General features: G+C 44.7%; 1 protein-coding gene across 4 annotated transcripts in view; it reads left to right on the forward strand.

Moving 5' to 3' along the window:
• Positions 1-208: 208 nt before the first annotated feature.
• Positions 209-20,476, forward strand: part of TELO2 (telomere maintenance 2) — a 28,794-nt gene continuing 8,526 nt past the window's right edge. Inside the window, exons 1-20 of one of the 4 annotated variants that reach the window (XM_075515502.1) lie at positions 210-524; positions 1,079-1,356; positions 1,932-2,000; positions 2,684-2,831; positions 3,217-3,319; positions 4,110-4,178; positions 5,117-5,258; positions 6,545-6,681; positions 7,457-7,545; positions 8,596-8,706; positions 9,327-9,412; positions 9,712-9,803; positions 10,829-10,945; positions 11,955-12,026; positions 12,590-12,760; positions 13,492-13,583; positions 14,411-14,510; positions 14,918-14,982; positions 15,627-15,742; positions 18,928-19,038. In XM_075515502.1, the coding sequence (XP_075371617.1) occupies positions 235-524; positions 1,079-1,356; positions 1,932-2,000; positions 2,684-2,831; positions 3,217-3,319; positions 4,110-4,178; positions 5,117-5,258; positions 6,545-6,681; positions 7,457-7,545; positions 8,596-8,706; positions 9,327-9,412; positions 9,712-9,803; positions 10,829-10,945; positions 11,955-12,026; positions 12,590-12,760; positions 13,492-13,583; positions 14,411-14,510; positions 14,918-14,982; positions 15,627-15,742; positions 18,928-19,031 (2,451 nt within the window). In that variant the 5' untranslated portion in view covers positions 210-234 and the 3' untranslated portion in view covers positions 19,032-19,038. Of the gene's footprint in view, positions 525-1,078; positions 1,357-1,931; positions 2,001-2,683; positions 2,832-3,216; positions 3,320-4,109; positions 4,179-5,116; positions 5,259-6,544; positions 6,682-7,456; positions 7,546-8,595; positions 8,707-9,326; positions 9,413-9,711; positions 9,804-10,828; positions 10,946-11,954; positions 12,027-12,589; positions 12,761-13,491; positions 13,584-14,410; positions 14,511-14,917; positions 14,983-15,626; positions 15,743-18,927; positions 19,351-20,476 lie in introns of those variants that run through there. The other 3 variants (XM_075515501.1, XM_075515503.1, XR_012777660.1) reach the window with 3 other exon arrangements.

Consider the following 20,476-nt stretch of genomic DNA (forward strand, 5'->3'; position numbering starts at 1 on the left):
GGGATTTTTACGGTAAAACCAGCGCTGGCCCCTCCCGCGCGGTGGGCGGCAGAGCCGGAGCCGCCGGAGGGACGCTCGTCTCCCCGCCAAGGGCACCTGTCTCTTTAAGAGCGGCGTGGGCGGTGCTTTTCTCCAGCGTCACGCCGGCAGGCGCCGCTGACTGGCTGCCGCTGAGGGCTGGCGGAAGCGGCGTCGCTGCGTCCTTCCCCTCGGCGCTCTCTCCCCCTCAGCGCTATGGCGGCGGCGGCGGCGCTGGAGCGAACCCTGCGGGAGGCAGTGGCGGCGCTGGGGCGGGACGGGGCGGGAGCCGCCGCGGCGCTGGGCGCGGTGCCGGCGGCTCTGGCGGCGGCGGGGGGCCCGGCCGCCCTCGGGGAGCAGGAGCGGGCTCTCTTCGGCGCCTTCCTGCGGAGCCTGGCCCGGGCGCCCCGCGCGGCGCGGCCCGAGGGCGTGTGGCAGAGCTGCTTCCTGGAGGGCCCGCCCGGGCTCGCCCTCTGCGTCCTGCTGGAAGCCCTCGCCTCCCCGGGGTTAGTCCGGCTTGGGCCGCGGCGGGCGGGCAGGCGGCGCCCGCGGGCCCGACCGGGGCTCCGGGCCTGCTCCCTGGCGGGAGGAGGGCAGAGGCGGGTGTCACCCGGCACGGTGGCCTGGAGAGCTGATAGGGGCTCGTCCTCCTCAGAGGTTGTCTCGGAGTGCAAAAGGAGGGATGTCTGAGGATGCCCCACCTGTGGCATAAGGGAGGCATAAATGCGCAGGTGGACAGAGATGAGAGTGAGCGTGGGGAGCCTTGCTCTGCCCTCGGGACCCCTGAATCCTTTCGTTGCAAAACCCATGTACAGTACTGATTTTCCTGCAGAGGTCACGAAACTGTCTTCAGTTATGCTTATTGAATATTCTCAAACATTATGAGCCAAGGAAACTGTAGTGATACAAAGAGATTAAAATCACTTTGATTTTAATTTGACTTTGATTAAAATTCTGTGTGATTGAGCAGCAGTGTTGCCACAACAGAAAACCAATAGCGTGCACGTCTTTTTTTACCAGTTAAAAGGGGCAGGGACTTATTCCAGTTACTTTCTTCTAGTCCTAGCTTTCATCTGAGGGAGGTCGTTGAGGTACTGGAACAGTTCCTGCAGGAGGGACGGATTTCGGCTCTGATGTGGGAGGTCTGTCAGCAGCAAGCGCAGGCTGGCTCACCTCAGCTGCAAGAGGCCCTGCTCAACAAGATTGTATGTTTGCCTGATCATGTCAGCAACAAACTCCAGGGGAAAAACCCACCAGTATTCTTCCCACAGAACTACTTTCCTCTCTTGGGTGGTGCAATTATCCAGGTGCTGCAGAAGATCTCAGATTCTCTAAGAGGTATGATTGCAGGAGAACTGTGCTATAGAGACAACTCTTCTGAAGAAGTGGTTTGTGCATGGACCCCCTTGGCTGGTGCTTGAAATACAGATAATGGGTATTGCAGAACTTCACATTCATCCTTCAGGCCAAAGTTTGTTGTGCTTAAAAGCATAAGATACCAGGAATGAAGAAGATGGCCGAGGCCTTTTTAAAATCTCACTGAAAGCTGCAATCCTACAAGCTGTTTAATAGTGTCATCTGTTGCCAAAGCTTAATTGTGGTCACTTGGTCTGTGCTGAAGTAATTGTATGGAAGATTTAAATGGTACTGAATGAACCAGTGGCTTTGTTATCGTTGTGTTCAAGCAGGACTGAGCTACTCAGTCTTCTGACTGTCACTGTGTATAAATAATACCAAATGCCGTTTTGTGCATGAAAGCAGATGGTGGAGGGAGGAAGGGATGATGCTTGAAGAAAAAAAAAAATCTGTGTTTTCAGGCTTCAGTACTTGTAGAAGTGTATGCACCTCCTTCTGAAGGTTGGTTGGAGAATGCTGGTGATGTTGTTGTTAAGCTTGTGTCTGTTTTATCCCAGGTGGTTTGGATTGCTCAATCTCTTTTGTTTCTCATGTCCTGGGGAAGGTATGCGTTCATGGGAGACAAAGTGAGTGGTTTACAGTACTATTTTGGGGAGGGGGAAAGTCTGTTTTACTGTATTTAGTACGGAAGGATGACTATGATCATGATCAACAGAGGGAGTGGGAGACTGACCAGTTAATACTTTAGGGGTTTTGCGAGTTGGACTGTACAGGCTGCTCTCTGCTTTCTGAGGCTACTCAGCTACGCATCTGATAGATGTCGAGGCTTTTCTGTCAGCCCACGTGAATGTGATCTGTTCTCCTCTCAAAAATTGATGAGGTTATTAGCCTTCTCATCCTGCCATTTGGGGCATAACTATTAAATGTTCTTCTAGTGCTTTTCATCCAGTGGTCTGAAAGTGCCTTGCAAATATCAGCATAAATAACTGTAATAATCCTCTCATGTGAGTAGCCTTCAGTCTGGCTTTGCTGAGGACTTTGAAGCCCCTGAATGTAGTTAACAGGGCTGGGGAAGAAGAGGAAAGATTTTGTGGCTGTTTACTGTGATCAGGAATACTTGCAAGTTCCTTAGGCTGCTTAGGTTAGTCCCTACCACAGGAACAATTTAGAACTGCAAACTGTACATTCTGTACAGTACAAACTGTACTCTTCATCTTGTAAGGATCTTGAAATTTGCAGGCTGACCTTGAGTACCATTGCACTAGTTCTGTCCATCTGGTGTGTTTACCTGTTTTTTCTTCCACGTCAGAGGAAATTCTGAGCGTTTTGGTACCTCGCCTAACGGATCTCACCAAGTCAGACTGCATCTGGCAAAGAATATGCTGGCGATTGATTGAATGTGTGCCAGACCGCTGGATGGAAGGAGTGGTCCTTGGTTTTGTGCAGAGAGCACCTGGGTAAGAACTCTGTTTTCCTCCCTGATCCAGGGCAAAGGATGGAATTTTTTCCACAAATACTTGCAGAATCAGTTTCTGAAAGATGCTGACGTGTGTGTGTTTGTGTAGGTGATTTCTTACAGTGCCATTTCCTGGGAGACTCTAGGAGTAAAGTAGTTGATTGTTCCCTCTCAGGTAGAACCTGCACCATTCCTTAAAGATCTGCATCATGACATGCAGTGAAAAAACAAGTGAAAACATTCTTTGCAATTACTGACTCTTAAAGTTTAGAGGTGTTTTAGAGACTTTGTTGCAAATCGCTGCTCACAGAATTTCCTATGATTAGTAGCAGCATTACAGTAATTACATGGATTCCTAATGTTTTGCTGTTGACCTGTCCTGCTAGGGCAGATATCTTGTCTAGGTTGCTGGGGAACCTGGTTGTGAAAAACAAGAAAGCTCAGTTTGTGGTGACACAGAAGGTGCTGCTCTTGCAGTATTGCCACCCGGTAAGGACTCTGTGTTGAACAGCGGTGTAGTAATGCCTTTTTTTCCCAAGCGCCAATGTGTTTTTTAGCTGAGCTCCAGGTCGTCTTGAGTAAAATTTAACTCTTCATTCTGAAATTGGCCCTCAGACTCTCCACATGTACCTGAGCTGTGCAGCTGTTCACTTACATCCCCTCCGCTGAACATAATGAACAGGGAGTGGTAAACTGTTGCTTTGAAATCATGGGATTCATGTGCTCTCTCAGGGTTGATGGTGATTAGTGGAATTACTGTACTCTTTTTCTGGAACCAAATGGTTATCTGCACATAATTTCAGTGTTCTGGGGAGCTGGAGACTTCCAGTTAATTTAGAATCTGAAAGAAGAGACTGAAGAAGCCATGACCCACCCTCAGGGATAAGAACTAGATTGAAGAGATGAGACAAGGACTGTTTTGTTTTGTTTTCCCTGTGCACCTAAGTTTGTCACAAGGTGTTAGGAAGTGTTCTGTGGCTTGTGATGTTGTTGTGAGAAATGTTCTCTAGACTTTCTGTGTTCCATGTTTGCCTGGGACTGTGCTGATCTGGTTTTGATGGTAAAAATACCATACTGTATTCCTGACCTGTTTTTCTATGTGTTTCATCAGCAGCTGCATGTTTGTGTTTGGTTGTTTTTTTAAATTTGCTTGCTTTTCTGTCTCTGAATGTTGTCAACATTCAGAATGAAGAGTTTTAAGTAGTAAAAATACACGCTTGTCATCGCTGGATGACAACTTTATGCCCAGTTAAAGCAAGACTTGTGGTTTTCGTTGCAGACTGCAGTGCTGCAGAACCTCCTTGGCTACCTGTCCCTGGATAGCCTTCGGCGTGCCTTATTGATCAAAGTAAGGTTAAGTAGCATTGTTGGTGAGGTATCTGATGGAAAAAATTCTACTGTGTGAGTGTGCATGTATGTGTGTCTGTGGGGTGCACAATTTTCTAAGACACTTTTGTTACTGTTCATGAGAGTGAGGGAAGCCCTACCATATCACAAGTAAATTGTGGTATATAAATTGAAGGCTTTCGGCACTGCTGGCGTTAGCTTTTCATATTTAATTGGTAAATTGTCTTCCAAGTAGCAAAACTAATGAGGCTTGGATTCCGACAGATTTCCCATGTCCTCCATCCTTTTCAGCTTTCTCTGTCATCTCCTATTTGTGTGGCTGGGCAGATGGCAGCAAGTGATGAAGTTGGTTGAGAACTGACTGTGTGCCAAATGGCTGATGCTTCAGAATCATTCTCATCTACCTTTTCCTCAGTGGGGATGCAGATATTTTCCCTCTCCAAGTCAGCAGTGTGATGGAACTTCCAGGAAATTTGTATCTCTGGAAATCTTACCGTTTTGTCAAAATTTTTTTTTTTTTTCTCCACTGGTTACATGTTCTGTTATTCTAATTATCTGGAAGTACTGGCAGCTATGTAAGATTGGACTAAAACCATATGAAACCACATAATACCATATTGGTTTTTGCCAATAATACGTATTGCTCTGCATAGAATATTTATCACTTTTAAATAAAACAAACTATTATATTTAACAATATATTAATGTAGGTGGTGTTGAGTTCTCAGTTGGTCAAACACAGTACGTTTTGGGCCCTGAAATACAAAGTTAGCTCTGTTTGTAGGGAGTGTAAAGTTCACTGGGAAGCATGAAGACCAAAGGGTCGTCAGAATATACAATGTGCTGTATGAAAGCACATTTCAAAAATGTGCTTCAAAACCAAGGTTACTTATGTGTAGAAAAGATCCATTTCAAGCCAACTTGAGTTCTCTGATTCAGGTGCTGCAAGAACTCTTGGAGACCTGGGGCAGCAGCAGTGCTGTGAAACACTCTCCACCTGAGCAGCAGCAGTATATTAGCAAGGCCATCCTTATCTGCCTGTCCCACCTGAAGGAGCCTGAAATCAAGAGCTGCAGACAAGGTGAGGCAGTGGGAGAGGCAGGGGTTAGATTTGTTTAACAGAAAGTCTGACTGTGAGTAGAAAAACATCTTGTTTTGATCTACGGATAAACAAAATGGTCCCATCTTCATCTTGGCAAACAGGGTAGCCTTCTGGAATCCTCTTTTTCTTTAGCACTGATATGATATAATTCCAAGTGCATAGCTTTCAATTATGAAATTGGAGAAGCATATCTTTGAGCTAAGGTTCTTACCTGAACAGTGGTTTAGGAACCCTTAAGTTTTGTCACAGGAAAACAAGGATTGACTCTGGGACTGGCTAGAGGAATGGTGTGATTTGCAATTTATAGGCTTACAGTTGGAGTATGAGTAAGGCTCCAAAGGGGACAGGGGAAGGTACATGAGGATAAAAAGCAGTTTGGTTGGTCTCCAACTATCCATGTGCATTCCTCCGTGTCATTCTGCTCCCCTCAGTGTGTGGTGAGTAGGGTTAGTGAGTTACCGGCAAGGACCTCCTATTCTGTATTTGTACAGTGTGTAGCACATTGGGGTCCTGGTCTAAAATTTCCGTTTCTGTTGCAAGAAAAAAAATTTCAGTCCAGTGTCTAGAGTTACTTCTCTGTGTGTGTGGCTTTTGTGGGGGGAGAAGGTTGACTTACAAGACCTGTCATCTGTTTCATTCTAGAAATAATTCTTCTTTAGGTTAGTAAGTGACCTGTTATTTACTAACAGTACTGTTGTTTTATAATCTGTTTTTTATCTGACAGCTGTTGAAAAGGTAAGCTTTTCTGAGTTAAAGGAGGTCAGTCTAACAGCAGTAAGCCTGCCTGGTAAAGCTGGCAACCATCATTTTCTGGGCTGAGAAATACTGGTGTTATCTGCCTGTTTCAACTTACCTAGGTGGTGAGGGAAATTTCTCCCTCCATGATTGTTGTACTGGTCAGAATTTGTAGCTTCCTCAAAACATGACTGTTCACTTAAGTGGCTCTGAAGCACTCTAAAAACAACCTAAAGATTGACTTGATTTACCATCCTTTTTTGTTTTAGTGAAAACCAAAATATTGCAAATTTAGAATGTATTGTAATGTTTTGTTGACTTTGTACCCCATGAAGAAGCGTGGTTTTATTATATTGGTGCTGAAGGCACCAATATAATAAAAGTCAGCATTGGTGCTGACTGCCGTTGCAGAAAGAGAAGTCACAGTTGCGTGGGCCCTTCCTATCTTTCTACCCATTATTGGGTGGTGAGTGGCTAAAGATGGATGTTTGTTTCTGTCATTGTTTCATGCACTGTTTGGTTTGTTTCAGAGATTCTCACAAGCATGATGGAGGGCGTGAAATGCCACTTGGACAGCAATCTGCCACAAATACGGCGTCTGGGAATGATTGTGGCAGAGAGCATTAGTTCAAAAATAAACACTGATGGGCCTGTCCTGAAGTTTCAGGTGAAGGTTATAATGAAATTGACATCTGGTATGCAGGGCTTAGAGAAAACAAAAGCTTTAAACCAGATGATCCAGGGCTTTATAGCAAGTTCTAACACTTATTATCTGGAAATAAGGAGAGGCAGCAATATTTTCAAAAAGAGAGGATATCTGTTTACAAAAAACAATTGTATAGAAAATAGTCAGGTGCTGAGATGACCTTAAGAGTGTAATCTGATGGCAAAGTTCAGGGTAAACTGTTGATAGTAAAGGACTGCTAGAGGATTGTCATATTGCATGAGGGAATTGGAATCTGACCCATGGAAGCTGAGAGGGAACTTCAAACCTAAACTAGTGGTGAACATTCAGTCCGTGACACAGTGGGAAGACCTGCTCTGAGTTGAGGTTTTCAAGACCGACATGGGGATATATGCTCTGCTATTTCCAGTAGAGTTTATAAGAATTATGTGATTGAATCACATCGAGTCTTTAAAAACCTGCGTCATCCCTCATGTCACATTGCCATTTGTTACATGTTTTAAAGAATATGAATAACATTCAGGCAAGGTCTGATCAGGTACTGTTAAATATAGGGACAAAGATGACACATGGCACAGATTGCTATACAGCATAGATACTGTGCTGCCAGCAGTAATGTGATTGAAACAAACGGGATTTGTGTAGGTTCATCTGCTCATGATTCAGTCTTCATTTGCACACAGCTGAAGGGTCAAATGTTGAATGCTGGGCATATTTGCAGTCAAATAGAGTGCAGTAACAGTTATTCTGAATCTAGTACGAAGAAGATGATGAAGCAAGAGAATTGAAGTCCCTTCTGGTGCAGACTCCACCATTCTGTGTTGTCCCCAGCCTTCCAGATGATGAGTAAGATATTGCTACTGTTCATCTCCATGCCATCCTTTTGCCCTTCTCCATACTTTTTTTTGAGTTACACACTAGAACCGTATACAGTATTCAAGATGTCTTATATATTCTTAGGCATTATAATGCATCTTATTCTTACAATGCAGTGTCGTTATGTTAAATTCATAATTCAAATGGTAGTATGTATTAAAATTGCTTGTTTCGTAGCTGCACGTGGTGAAACCATGCTGCAATCTAGGGGTCTTATGTGCCCTGGGTAGAATCTAATGGGCCTTTCTGTTCGCATCTGGGAAATCTGGCATTTGGGCCGTATGCCCCCAGCCCATTCATCAGTAACAAAAATCTAGCATATCTGTCAGTCTAAAGGCTGACGCTTTGGTGCTCTTAACTTCCATAGCATCTGCTGAGGCTCTTTGAAGCACTTAGTTTTATCAACAGATGAACAAAGCATTTCATGTTATTAGCAAAAGAAGCTGTCCAGCACTCCAGTGAAGTACAGAAGATTTATTGCTCCCATTTTAGGGGCATAATCAGCATAGACAACTGTTTGAGACAGCATTTCAGAAGCAGAGAGATGAGAGGACAATGCCAAAGTCCACAGAAATAGGTACAGAGACAGAAAAAAAATTCTCCATTATCCTACTATCCATTCATCCTACTAGCAATGGTTAAAGGTGTTTCTTCCCCATTTGTTCAGTTTCATTCACAGCTTCAAATATGGTGCAGGGCAGTGTGATCCACTTATCCCAGGTGAGTCTTTCCTTAGCAGTCCTAGGTACAAGTTAGTCCAGGGGGAACACAGCAAATTAGCTAGCTTAATTTTTGTTATCCATTGCTCTTCTGTTAAGAGATTCTGTTTCTCTTCTCCCCTCACCTCACTATCCTTCCCAGGACTTTGTTCCCTGTGTCGGCCAAGCTAAGTGGGAGACTGCAGCAGAAATAATTATCTGCCATTCTGTTTAGGCAGCAAGGGTTGATGGCGTGGGTAGTTTCTTGACTGTGAATGAGGACTGTTACTTTATTGGTTTTAATACTTCTTGTTCCTCACAGCAGGAATGAGAAAGGAGATGCTGCACTGCCATTGCTATTGGAAAGTACCAAGAAATCACATACAGCAGCCCCTGCGATGCCAGATGAGGAGTTGGATGCTGAGCTTGACAGGTATGGGGCAAGAAACCGGTGGGAAATGTAAAATACATGGCAGATCCTTAAGAGCAGACGTGGGGAGAAGGGAGCTATCAGTAGCTGCATTTCTTGGCAAATCTTGTGCTTTCTGACCTTGTTCAGCTGAGTGGTATGCAGCAGAGTAGGACTTTGTGTAGGAAATTGCATGCAAGCAAGTTAGTAATTTAAGCAAAGCCCACGTTGTGTACAACCATTGTGTTTATTCCATTTGACTTAGATACATGTTTCCTGGAATTATGGATCTATCTACCCATTTCAATAGCGGACCTGCCTTATTCTGTCACTTTACCAATATATAAAGAAATCTCAAGAATCACCTTCTAGTTTCTTGGTCACCTGACTCCTTCCTGCACTTGACCAGGAGATCCAGTTCTAGATCTGGTCACAGAACTGCTCTTTCACTGAGCTTCAGGGTAATTCATAGAACTTCCTAAGGAACCCTTTCAGGCTAGGCTTCCGCAGTGCTGCTGGATGAAGCAAGAGTGATGGTGTTACGACAGTTTATGTGCTGGTTCTTTCCCTTTTGCGTGGATAGCTGGGGAAAGGAAGAATGTCTATACCCCATAGACTAACTCCTGCCTTTATTGCTTTTACAGTGATGATGACCTCATCCCTTACAACATGTCAGAGGATAAAGAACTAAAGACTAAGGCTCCTGTGTATATCCGAGACTGTATTGAAGGTAGGAGATTTTGGGCTGAGTCTTTATCTGTTTCTTACCGGTTTTGGGAGAGTGATCTCTGCGTAGGTTTATTTTTTTCTGAGCTAATTTGAAGAAGCTGTAGGATTTCAGTAATCTGGGCTCAAGTGGTGAACTGTAATTTCTGAGTAATTTCAATTTAGTTCCTAATGACGGTCATGCACTGGGTCAGTGATATCTGCCTATAACACGGCAAACTATTGGCAGAAGAAAGTTGGGGATATATACCCAAGCACAACCATTCTGTTAACAGCTTTTGTTTGTCTTTTGGTTACCTTCAGTCCTGACAGGATCTGAAGATGTGGACAAATGGGAAGCTACAGTCAAGGCTCTTGAGAGCTTGGTTCGAAAGAATCCAGCAGCAACAAGAGAGGTCAAGTAGTATGAGCTAAGTTACCAGTGGGCTGTAACACAGGATTATCCCTTTGCGCTGGTGAGGAGACTAAACATGCCAACAGAGCAGCAGGCCAGGCTAATGCGTACCTGGATTTAAAGCTTTCAACTTGGGAAGGGAAATAGAAGGAAATAGTTGCTTTGGAGGTGAGGCTACAGAGCACAAAGGAACAAAGAAGCAGGCAAAGGTGCTGGCAACAGTATGGCATTTAGCAGCTCCAGTGCTGAAAATGAAATGCATCACAAGTAGAGCTTGCCAGTAACGCGAGGAAGCGTCATGCTTTGTGCTGGGCCAAAAAAACATTAGAAATGAAGTTTACAGAGCAGCCACAAAGTCCACAGACCAATTGATTTTAATTTGGGATTTGATTGATTTTGAATTGAAATTGAATTTAATTGTTGTTCCCCAACAAGAAGGGGTATAAAATCAAATGGACTTTCCCTATTTGCTTGTACAAGCATAATGTCTTCCGGAGGCAGTAGTTGGATTGTACTGGTCAAGATGAAAAGCTCAGGTGAGAGAAACTGGGAGAAAGTCACTGGTGTGATGAGTGCTCACCATCACTTGTTAGTGAACACTTGAAGGTGGCAGAGATACAGGCCTCTGCCAGCTGAGAAAGGGAAGGGGCGTAGTCTGGTAAACAGTGCGCAATCTGCTGCTGCTCATTAGACATGTTACTGAGGTGGATGGGCTTTGGGTATCATACTGTACCCTTTAACCCATCAGTTATAGTGACAAATCCTCCTATATCATGATGCTACCACTTGTCCAAAAAGCCAAAGTGAATGTGGACAAAGAAATTGGCATAGGCGTTTGTTCAGTGTTTTGAGAAATCTGTCTTGATGGCGTTTAGCTTAATGTGTTTTCTCTCCCTCCTAAGTAATGCACATGTTGCCTGTATTCCATACCCTCATTGTCTTTGCTTAAACGTTAGATGGTGTCTAAATCCTGTGAGAAAAAAAACACCTGCAGGGATTTGATTCCTTTTTTCATATTTTGAGCAGGTTAGCGTGGAACTGGCAAAAATATTATTGCATCTGGAGGAGAAGACCTGTATCGAAGGCTTTGCGGAGCTCCGTCAGAGAACTCAAGTAGCTGTTTTAACCACAGATCCAATACCTGTGAGTCCTTCTTACTGCTTTCCTTTTTCCAATTGAGGCACAGGCAAAAAATTTAAGCAACTGAAGTCTCTTGCTAGTTTGATAGAAGCAGCTATCAGAGTGTGGTAGAATAGCTAGTTCATGTCTGACAGCATTTATGCAGAGATGGGCTATGTACTGAAAAATCTGCAATGGATGCCTGAAACAACAGGAAAGAGAAAACTCTGTCAGAGCTGTAACGGACTGGAGGAACTGTTTGGAGGCTGTTAGTATGAGTATACCTGACAAGGTAAATTAGATAAGGACTTGTTGCACTGAAGGCAGATTGTTTCACATAGAGGAAAGCTGAGGCACAAAGGGCTTCTCTAGAAAAAGGCTTGACTGGTGATTGTAATCAAAGAATCATGGAATGGTTTGGGTTGGAAGGGACCTTTAAAGATCATCTGCTTCCAACCCTCCCTGCCGTGGACAGTGACATCTTTCACTAGATGAGGTTGCTCAAAGCCCCGTCCAGCCTGACCTTGAACACTTCCTATGATGGGGCATCCACAACTTCTCTGAACAACCTGTTCCAGTGTCTCACCACCCTCATAGTAAAGGATTTCTTCCTTATGCCCAATCTAGATCTATCCTCTGTCAGTTTAAAACCTTTACCCCTCATCCTATCAGTACAGGCCCTGGTGAAAAGTCTCTTTCCACCTTTCTTATAAGCCCCTGTTAAGTATTGAAAGGCTTCAGTAAGGTCTCCTTTGAAATGCCAAAGCTGCCATGGCAGTTGTTTGTGTACCTCTGCATAGGAGGGAGAGAAGAATGGCAAAGTCCCATTTTGTCATTTACTTCCCTTGGGAGAATCTAGAAGTGGAAGTGTCTGAATTTCCCCTATTTGCACAACATGTCTCCTCCCTTCTCTTGGAAGCTTGTTAACTAACAGGAAGCAGGACTTCTCCTGAAATTGAGTGCTTTTAGAATTAGTGGGAAGGCTGTTTCCAGCCTGGGTTTGTGTGCATTCTGCCTTGATTTTTCTGTACAGGTAGCAAAGTACTTGACCTCCCAGTTCTACTCTCTGAACTACAGTCTTCGTCAGCGCATGGACATTCTCGATGTAAGTGCTCTTCACTTCCTGCTTTCCTTGAGTCTTTGTTGCACCAGTGCTGTTTCCCTGAGATGTAATGGGGTTACCGTTTATTCCTCGTAGGAGGAGGCAGAGGCATGGGAATCTGTTACGTTAGTATTTGTGCCTGGCATTCCCCTCTTGTTCATAACCCTGCTACACTCCAATTATACAGCGATCCTTCCCTGCAGAATGCAAAGCATATGATGGTCATTTGCCTAGGAGAAGCCCCTGGTTCCTAACATGTCATCAGTCTGCTATATCTTTACTTTCTGAAAGACGCAATCTGCCTGTGACTCCTTCTACATGATTTCACTTACTGTGTCTGAAGAATGAGCCGCTGTTCTGTTTTAGGGCTAAGTGACCAAGTGCTTGCTCAGTACCTAAGAGCCAATTGGTTGTCTGGGGGTCAGTTACTTTGCTGTTCTTCATTCTAAACCTGTTGTGCCTTTCTGCCTTGCTGTTCCTGTCAGTTTGGGTGCAGGTAACTCTGTTGTTGTTCCCTAGTACAGGGATTTCCCCTTTTTAATAGAACCTCCCTCTCTTTCACCTAGGTATTGGTTTTGGCAGCTCAGGAACTGTCCTATCCCAAATCCCATGGCAAGACCAAGCATTCTGGTGCCCAAAAACCTTGTATCCAGCTCCTTCCTGGAAGTGACAGCTCTAAGGACTGGAGAAGAATTGTTGATGAGAGGATCAAGAGCAAGACTCGGAGATTTGCTATGGTGAGGCCAGGGTAGAAAAAAACTAATGTCAAGTCCAGCAAAAATAGGGATGCTAGGAGCTGCTGTAGCTCTATCAGGAAAGAGGAAAATATCTGTGAAATTGGGACCAATCCAAAGGAATGACTGTGTAACTTCAAATACAAATTTATCTTAGTATCTGGCTGAATCTTTTGGTGTGGAGTACCAACTCCTGTAGTCCTCTCCTGGCAGGGAGAGGCAAATAAACCTTGAACTCCTTGCCTTGCATTGAGGTGTAATTGTTGCTGTTCTATACTTGTTCTGAGCTTGTCTGGCCACTGCAGGGAGCTGTGACTGCACCTCACGGATCCCAGAGGCTCCTCCATCACACTAGCTGCCTCTGGACTGGACTGTCTCAGCCTTCCTATTTTTCAGGGAGATAAATTGATGCCAGTTTCCTAGTTCCCAGAACTCCCCTGTGGTTCATCCTGGAGAACTTGCTTTCCAAAACTCCTTTATCCCTTGCATGTTATTATTTCTTATATCTAACTCAGCAGTACTGAGCTATATTGTACTGAAATATTTAGATGTGTGAGGGGTTCTGAAGTGGGAAGTGAGCCATCCAGTCTGGAAACTAGTAGCCATAGGTGTACAAGCAAGCAGTAGGTGACAGTGGGATGGCTGCAAGGAACCCATAGTCTTGACAGGGTCCAGTGAAGTGGAAGAGTTGGATGCTGCATCTTGTGTCTAGACTTCATTTTTCTCTTGGACAGGGTCAGTCTCAAGTGGAACTGGCTTCTGGCCCAAATGAGTTCAATTCTGTTGCTGGGCACTTCTTTTTTCCATTGATTCAGCACTTTGACAGGTGAGTGTGAACACCTTGGGATGTGGGCCTGGCAGCTGCCAGAGTGAACCTTTCTGCTTGTTCTGCTTGCCTCAGAGCAGCAGGCTAAAGCCCAGAAGCTGTGCAGAAGTCCAGTGACACCACGCTGATGCCTGGCTCATGCATAAAGCTTAGAGAGGAGGGGTGTGTGGTCTCTTGGACTTACTCCTGCCCAACAAGACTTCATAGGGTATGTAAGATCCTGCAGAAGTGAAGATACATAATGAAGAATAACCTGTCAGCAGGTACATAGGTGGATGATTTTGGCAGCACCAAACCAGTTGTCTTGGCTGACCCTCCACCTTGGGAGGTTCACACAAAACCGCAGAACTCAGACTGCAGTCTTTAACCAAAGTCAACTTTGTCTCAGGTTTGGGCCTGTCACCTGGACTGGTCCTGTGACCATGTTATACGACACAGTTTATTGTCAATCACTTAAGCCTTTGCTTACCTAATGAAGGCTGAGTAACTGATTCCATGAGAATCAAGATTCTTGTAATACCAGTCTTGATTGTTTATTTCTAGTATGGCAGTGGTGCTAGCTTTTGCATGCAGTTCTTTCTAAGTAAAGGCTGTTGATAGAATAAGTGATACCTGCTGTAAGAGTAGAGGATATTACTGGTCTGGGAGCGAAGATGAGAGCAAACAGCTGGGGCCTGTGTTGAACTGGGAATGACTGCATAATGACTGTTGTTGTAGGGATTCGGGCTTGTCGGGGACAGTTTGCCCTGCATAACCGCCCTGACTGTTCCAAAGATGCACTGATCAGCCTTCTCACTGCTACAGGACTGTGTATCTTGCACTTGCAGGCCTTTGACAACATTTGATCTCTTGGGGGAAGATCACTTTGTCCTTGGAAGACTGGTCCACACTTTAGCAATCCTGATGTACTTGGCTGTCAACACTGTGGTAAGAAAGGCTGCATGAGCTTGCAGGAGAGACTTCCAGCCTGGGAACTCAGGGGTGCCTTCTGAAATAGCAGTGTGCTCTGGGGCCTGCTATGCTTAGACTGGCAACAAGTTTGTGCTCAGAAGTTGTGAAAAGGGCTGGGAAAAAATGGTGAGAAAAGAGATGTGGGATTCAAGACATCCCTGCAACTCTCTTTTGCTGCTTCTGGTAGAAAAACTATCAACTTCTCTGGGAGGTTGGGCACGTTGTTTCACTTTACTGCCTAAGTTTCCTCGTCTGTAAAATAAAGTTAATTGTAACCCTGATCTTCACAACAGTGTCTCTCAAGGTCCAGTTCCGTAGGGCGGTATGAATGTGAAGGTATTCAGCGTTTCTGAATACCTGAATACCATAATCCTGTTTTGCAGGCAGTTACTGCAATGGGAAAGGCACTGCTGGAGTTTGTTTGGGCTCTGCGTTTCCACACTGACTCGTAAGTTGTAGCTATATGCTTTCATTTTTAAAGATCAGCTGCGAGCCAGTCTCCAGCCATGGTTTGTCTTTGTCCAAGACTAGCACCTGACTGAGAATGTCAATGACTTAATGCATTAACTCTATGCTCTCCAGCCTTGTGTTCTTATGATTGAGTATTGCAAGAATATGTAATGAAAGCATTGCTTTAATGTCAGACCAACATATGAACTTGACTAGTGTCTTGTAGTGTGGAGGTACAGTCATTACCTATAGAAAGCATGACAAATTTCTTGATCAACTATCCACGTGATAGATGAAACTATGTTTACTCAGGGAGCTCAGAAAACTTAGATTCAACTCCAGCATTCAACCCTGGAAAGAAAATAAGACATATAGCCAAAATGCTGTAAATGTCCAATTTCTGTTTTGATCTCAGGCTTTTCCAGGACTCTGAATTATGCTAGACTCCCTGCACCACAGCATGGCAGGGGCTCTGTATGTGGGCATTCTGCCAGCAGGTGCATGATTACACTTGTAATCAGTAGGAATATGGCAAAAGTCATCATAATCACAAGTGTTTGAAACTGGAGAACCCCTGAGGTGAGGAAATGGAGGTAGAGCATGAAGCTGCAGGCTCTAACCAGTTCAGTCTTTCTCCAACAGGTATGTGCGCCAGGGTCTTTTGTCCTGTATTTCCTCCATGCTCCTCAGTGTCCCTACAGAGCATCTTCTGGAAGACATGACAGAAGAGCTTTTGGAGACTCAGTCCTGGCTGGGAGGTAAGATGTAGCGGTGTACGCCAGTGTTTTTCTGGTTAGTGGTGCAGTCTTTGTGCAGCATCTCTTTAATTGTGATGGTAGCAGTAATGTCCTAGTGTGGCGCACCAGAGATGTGCGTGATAACCATATTTATCGCTCGCTTGTAAGTTTAGGGCAAATACCAGACCGCACTGCGTGCTGTACAGACGTATTGCCAAGGTATTTAAAGCATAAGCCGAGAGCTGCGTATGGCACTTCAAAGTGTGACTATCCTCACCTTCCAGGCCAACCAAAAATTTCCAAAATATATTACGTGCCCCCTTTCTCTGTCTAAGCATCCAACCACCCACCTCATGAAGCTGCAGAAAGTGGTGTCATATTGCATATTACATCCAGGCAGTGACTTTGACCAGCAGTAACATACAACGCTTGCATGGCCTGTTTACACCATGTGCACAGAAGATGGGTTTCATTAGTGCTAAAAATAGGAGGAAGAAGAGCATGTCCCCATCTCCTAACTTCCTATTGCTGATGGAAAGAACAACCTATGAAAGACAGCACCCAACACGCCTTACATCAACACGAGCTGTGTTTGTGGGTTCTGGTAGGCTGGAACTGCACAGATTGGTGGTTAGGTATCACAGTGTGCTGGAAGTACAAGAGGAAATAATGCCGTATGCTTCGTAGCTCTGAAGCCTCCGCTGTATTCTGATTGAACTTAATGTGACTCCCTGGGTTGGCTTCCTTCACCATTCTCGCTCTTGGTGAGTTGGCTTCCCACAGGGAGCAGGCAGGAAGCGACACTGACACAGCCGGCCTCTGATCCTTGCAGGTTGTGGAGCTCTGTGCCCTTTAAAAGGGAGAGAGCTGCCTTGTGGGGCCAAAAACTTTACTTTTCCCATGACATGATGTGCTCTGAGGAATCTGCTTGTCTCTGCCGTTAACACTGCTATTACCAAGTAAAGCCTTTCCAGGAATGTTATAAATGTATTTTCAGCATGAGGGTCTACGTAATCTGTTTTTAATGAGTTATTTTTGGAAGGAGGAGGACAACAGAGCTAGTAGCATCTTTTTATGCCTGTAGGTAGTGTAATAGCCATCTCTTTACATGTAATGCTTTTGCATGAAAATTGCATGGTAGATGCTGGTGGGAATGAGAGCAGGATAAGGTCACAGTTATGTGCGTAGTAGAGAAGGGGAAATTGTTCTAGGAGCCATTCAGAACCCTTAAAGAATACAACTCAGCTCCACATCTGAAATTTGCATCTAAAGTGCAATTTAAAAGGGCTTCTAGAGCTTCTTCCTGAAACCCAACAGCTTCTTGGGCTATGCCTTTGCTCTTTGTTGTAAGATTGTTGGTAAAACAGCTATCACAGGGAGGCACCGGGCTCCTCCTTGCTGCTCCAACAGGTGAAGTCAGAGACCTACTTTTGTGACTGAATCACAGTTTTGAGCTAGCGGACTTACTTGCTGTTGCTTCGTGACTCTTCCAGACAAGATTTGCAAGGGGTGTCATGTATTAGACCTACTGCTGTAGCTGGGAAGAATGACAAGCTGTTAAGCATGTAAGCCTTCTACTACCATGCCTAATGGCCAGGACAAGTCACCATTTTGGGTTTCAGCTTTATAAGCTGAAACCTTTTCAGAAATGGCCATAGCCATTTCTCCTGTTATGGCTAAAGCACAATGAGGAACAGTGGGCTAGAAAATGTTATCCATGAAGCATTTAGTAAAAATCTACAAATCTGCTCCAGTTTGTTATTATATCACAGCCTATGCAGATTGCTGTAGTTCATCGTGTGAATATGACTGGCTGTTCCTGGCCTTCAGCCTTTGGGCTGTAACTAGAACTGTTCCCCATTAGAAAATGTTTGTAGTGTGGTGTAAGAAACTACTTCAGTCACTGTCATGGTATTGCCTACTTAGTGGATGCTTTGTAGTGGACATTTCTGCCGGGGAGAGAGGCTAGGATCCACCTTGTACTTGTCTGTTATTGCCCTCAATGCTATGCTGGACCTACTATTGAGCAGCCTAATTTTTCCCAGGAGAGGGAGGGAGGGAGGGAATACCTAAACATTTCTAGGAAACAGTTCTTTTGATTCCTCAGCAGCTGCCTTTGAGGGAATTTCCCACCCCTTGCAAGTGCTGTAGAGCTATGTCATAGGTAAGTTTGTTCTATGTAAGGACCTGAATGATGGTGCCCTGTGCCTCCCTTTCAGTGGCAGCAGTTCAAGGTCCATGCTCATGGCAACTAGAAACAGTGCCAACATCAGTCTCTTTGCTTTTGAGCTTGTACTAATCTGTCTTGTAACCTCCCCCTTTTTGCCTTCTGTAGAGGGAGTATGGAAACACCATCGTGAAGCTCTCCCTGAGGTTATAAATAGCCCTACTCCATCTGAATGAGTCATGTGTTTGGGCTGACAGTACTGGGCTCTGAGCACACTGCTTGTGCGTACAGGATATCCTTACACAGACTCTCTGCTCTTCCAGGCTCCCCCTGCTCAGACATCCTGCCTGCATCCTGGTTTTTACTTTGCAGGTCCATTAAGGGCCCCTGAAATAACAGCTGCTGGAAGCAGCTTCATGCGCTCCCTTACATGCTTCAGAAAGTGTGAAAAGAACTACTAGTTTATCAGAAGACTAATCTCTCAGAATGGAGAATGTGTTGAAACTTGGGGCCTGCCTCTTTCTTTCCCCCATTTGAAGGGCAGTGTGACCACAGATTTCAGGAGGGAGCACTGAGCACTTGTTTAAAGTGCAGGAATTGGCAGAATGGAGACTTTAGGCTTTTGAGGATTTCTAATTGCAAACTGCATTCATGCTAGTAGATCAGCCGTAGAAAGGTTATGTATAGCTCAAGGGCACAAGTATAAATTCTGTTATGGAGGTTATCCCATGGAATGCAAGGTCAGACAGTTACTATAGTGTTTCAACCCAACTGACTATTTGTTTCTGCTACAAGAATGAACTGAGCATTATCACATGTGACAGTCAGGGCTCAGCTAAACTCATACTGCTTAAGATGATCAAGTTTGCGCATCTTTGCCTTCTGGTCTAACATAATTCCTGCAAGTACAGCCCAGACTTAGTTGCACTTGCTGTTGCGTTTAGTGCTGTTCTGTGATGGTCAGTGAAACAGTAGAGAACTGTTAGGTGAAGGGCAGTTTTTCCCATTTTCCAACTAACAGTGGCTGCTTCTTTTACAGATGTGGTGGAGAAAGATCCAGATGGGGACTGCAGGAGGCTGGCCTTGCAGAACTTGCTACTAATGGAGAACCTGAAAAAGAAACTCCAAACTGTCCCTTCCTAGCTGAAGGGTAAAAGAAATGACCTTTACCTCATACTCTTGCCAGCTGGATGTGTGTAGGCACTGCTGGGGCCTCTTCAGCAGTCACCTGGCTGGAGAAGAGGAAGAAGAGGGGAAGGGAGCTGTAAGCCAGCGAACCTGACTTGACATCTGGACTTTGTAGTGGAGGCCAATTTAGTGAGCTATTGCTATCCGGTACAGAGTGTACAGATGCAGGAAGGTAGGCGAGCACTGCCATCCTCCCCACACCTCCCCAGCCCCCACCCCCAGCTATTTATAACCTTGGCAGGTTTGAGTGCTTTGCTAAAAATACAGGGAAGATCTCATAGCAGACTTCTTGTCAGAAAAACAGGAGGTCTGGAGAGGGCCACTTACTTACCTCCCAGGGCTAAGTAAGTCTATGATATGCCCATAACAAAGGCTCCTACGTCTTCTGGCAAGTTGGTGTTTGGTGGCATAGTTACTGGTCTGCTGTTTGAAGGAGTGGCATGGTGTAGGGAATGACACTGCTGATGAGATGTAAGAACTGAATAGCTACACTGAGGTTCTGAAAATGTGCCAAACCTTAAAGGCTTGAGCTAGAGCTGTGCTGTGGTTAGGAACGAACAAAGCGGGAATTCTTCTTGTATAATCTTAGTATAGAAATAAGTTTCTATTAAAGGATAACTAACGTCCAGATTTTGACCTTAAAATCTCCCCCCACGCTTCTTCCCTGAAAGCATAGAGTTTAAAAACTTCATATTCACCCCAAGTTTTGAAGCAAGTCACAAAACAGGAAAAAGAAAAAATCATTCTAAGCAGAAGGGCTGGTTGGTATGGAACGTATGAGAGTGACTTTATAAATACACCTTCATGGGGCAGGGTAACAGGCTTAAAGGTGAGCAAAACCTTGCTTGCTTATGTTGGGCTTCACTTCTCATGGTCCTACTTGTGCCAGGGAAGAAATTTTGCATCCTAAAATCTGACTAGTACAGAGTAGCTTGTCATAACTATGGTGTTTGGAAAAGAAGCTTCACAGTGAGAAAGAAGCTTCACTGGCTCAAAGTGAGCAGGGAGGACTGGACCCGATGACATCCAGAGGTCCCTTCCAATCCCAACCATTCTGTGATTCTGAGGTTTAGTCCAGATTTTTGTAAATGGTAGCTCTAACCTGCATGACCCTATGATGTATTTAAATACAAAAGCTTTGGGTTGGGGGAAGTCTCCCTTCGTTCTGCAGTAGGGGAGTAGTTTTGACTTTTAGCCAAGCTCCTACCCAAACAGGACAGAGATTGTTTTCAGAAGTTCTGACTTCCAGGGAACGACAAATAAGTTAGTACCTTAGCAGATCAAAGTTGTACTTGAAAATTTTGTCAACTTGGGAGTTTCCACCTCAGTTACTCAGCTCTTTTCTGTACTCAGAAAAAGGCCTGAAGTTACAATGTGCAGTTCCTGTTGGTTTTTTTTAC

Source organism: Mycteria americana, chromosome 12 (genome assembly GCF_035582795.1).
Source record: "Mycteria americana isolate JAX WOST 10 ecotype Jacksonville Zoo and Gardens chromosome 12, USCA_MyAme_1.0, whole genome shotgun sequence".
Lineage (NCBI taxonomy): Eukaryota > Metazoa > Chordata > Aves > Ciconiiformes > Ciconiidae > Mycteria > Mycteria americana.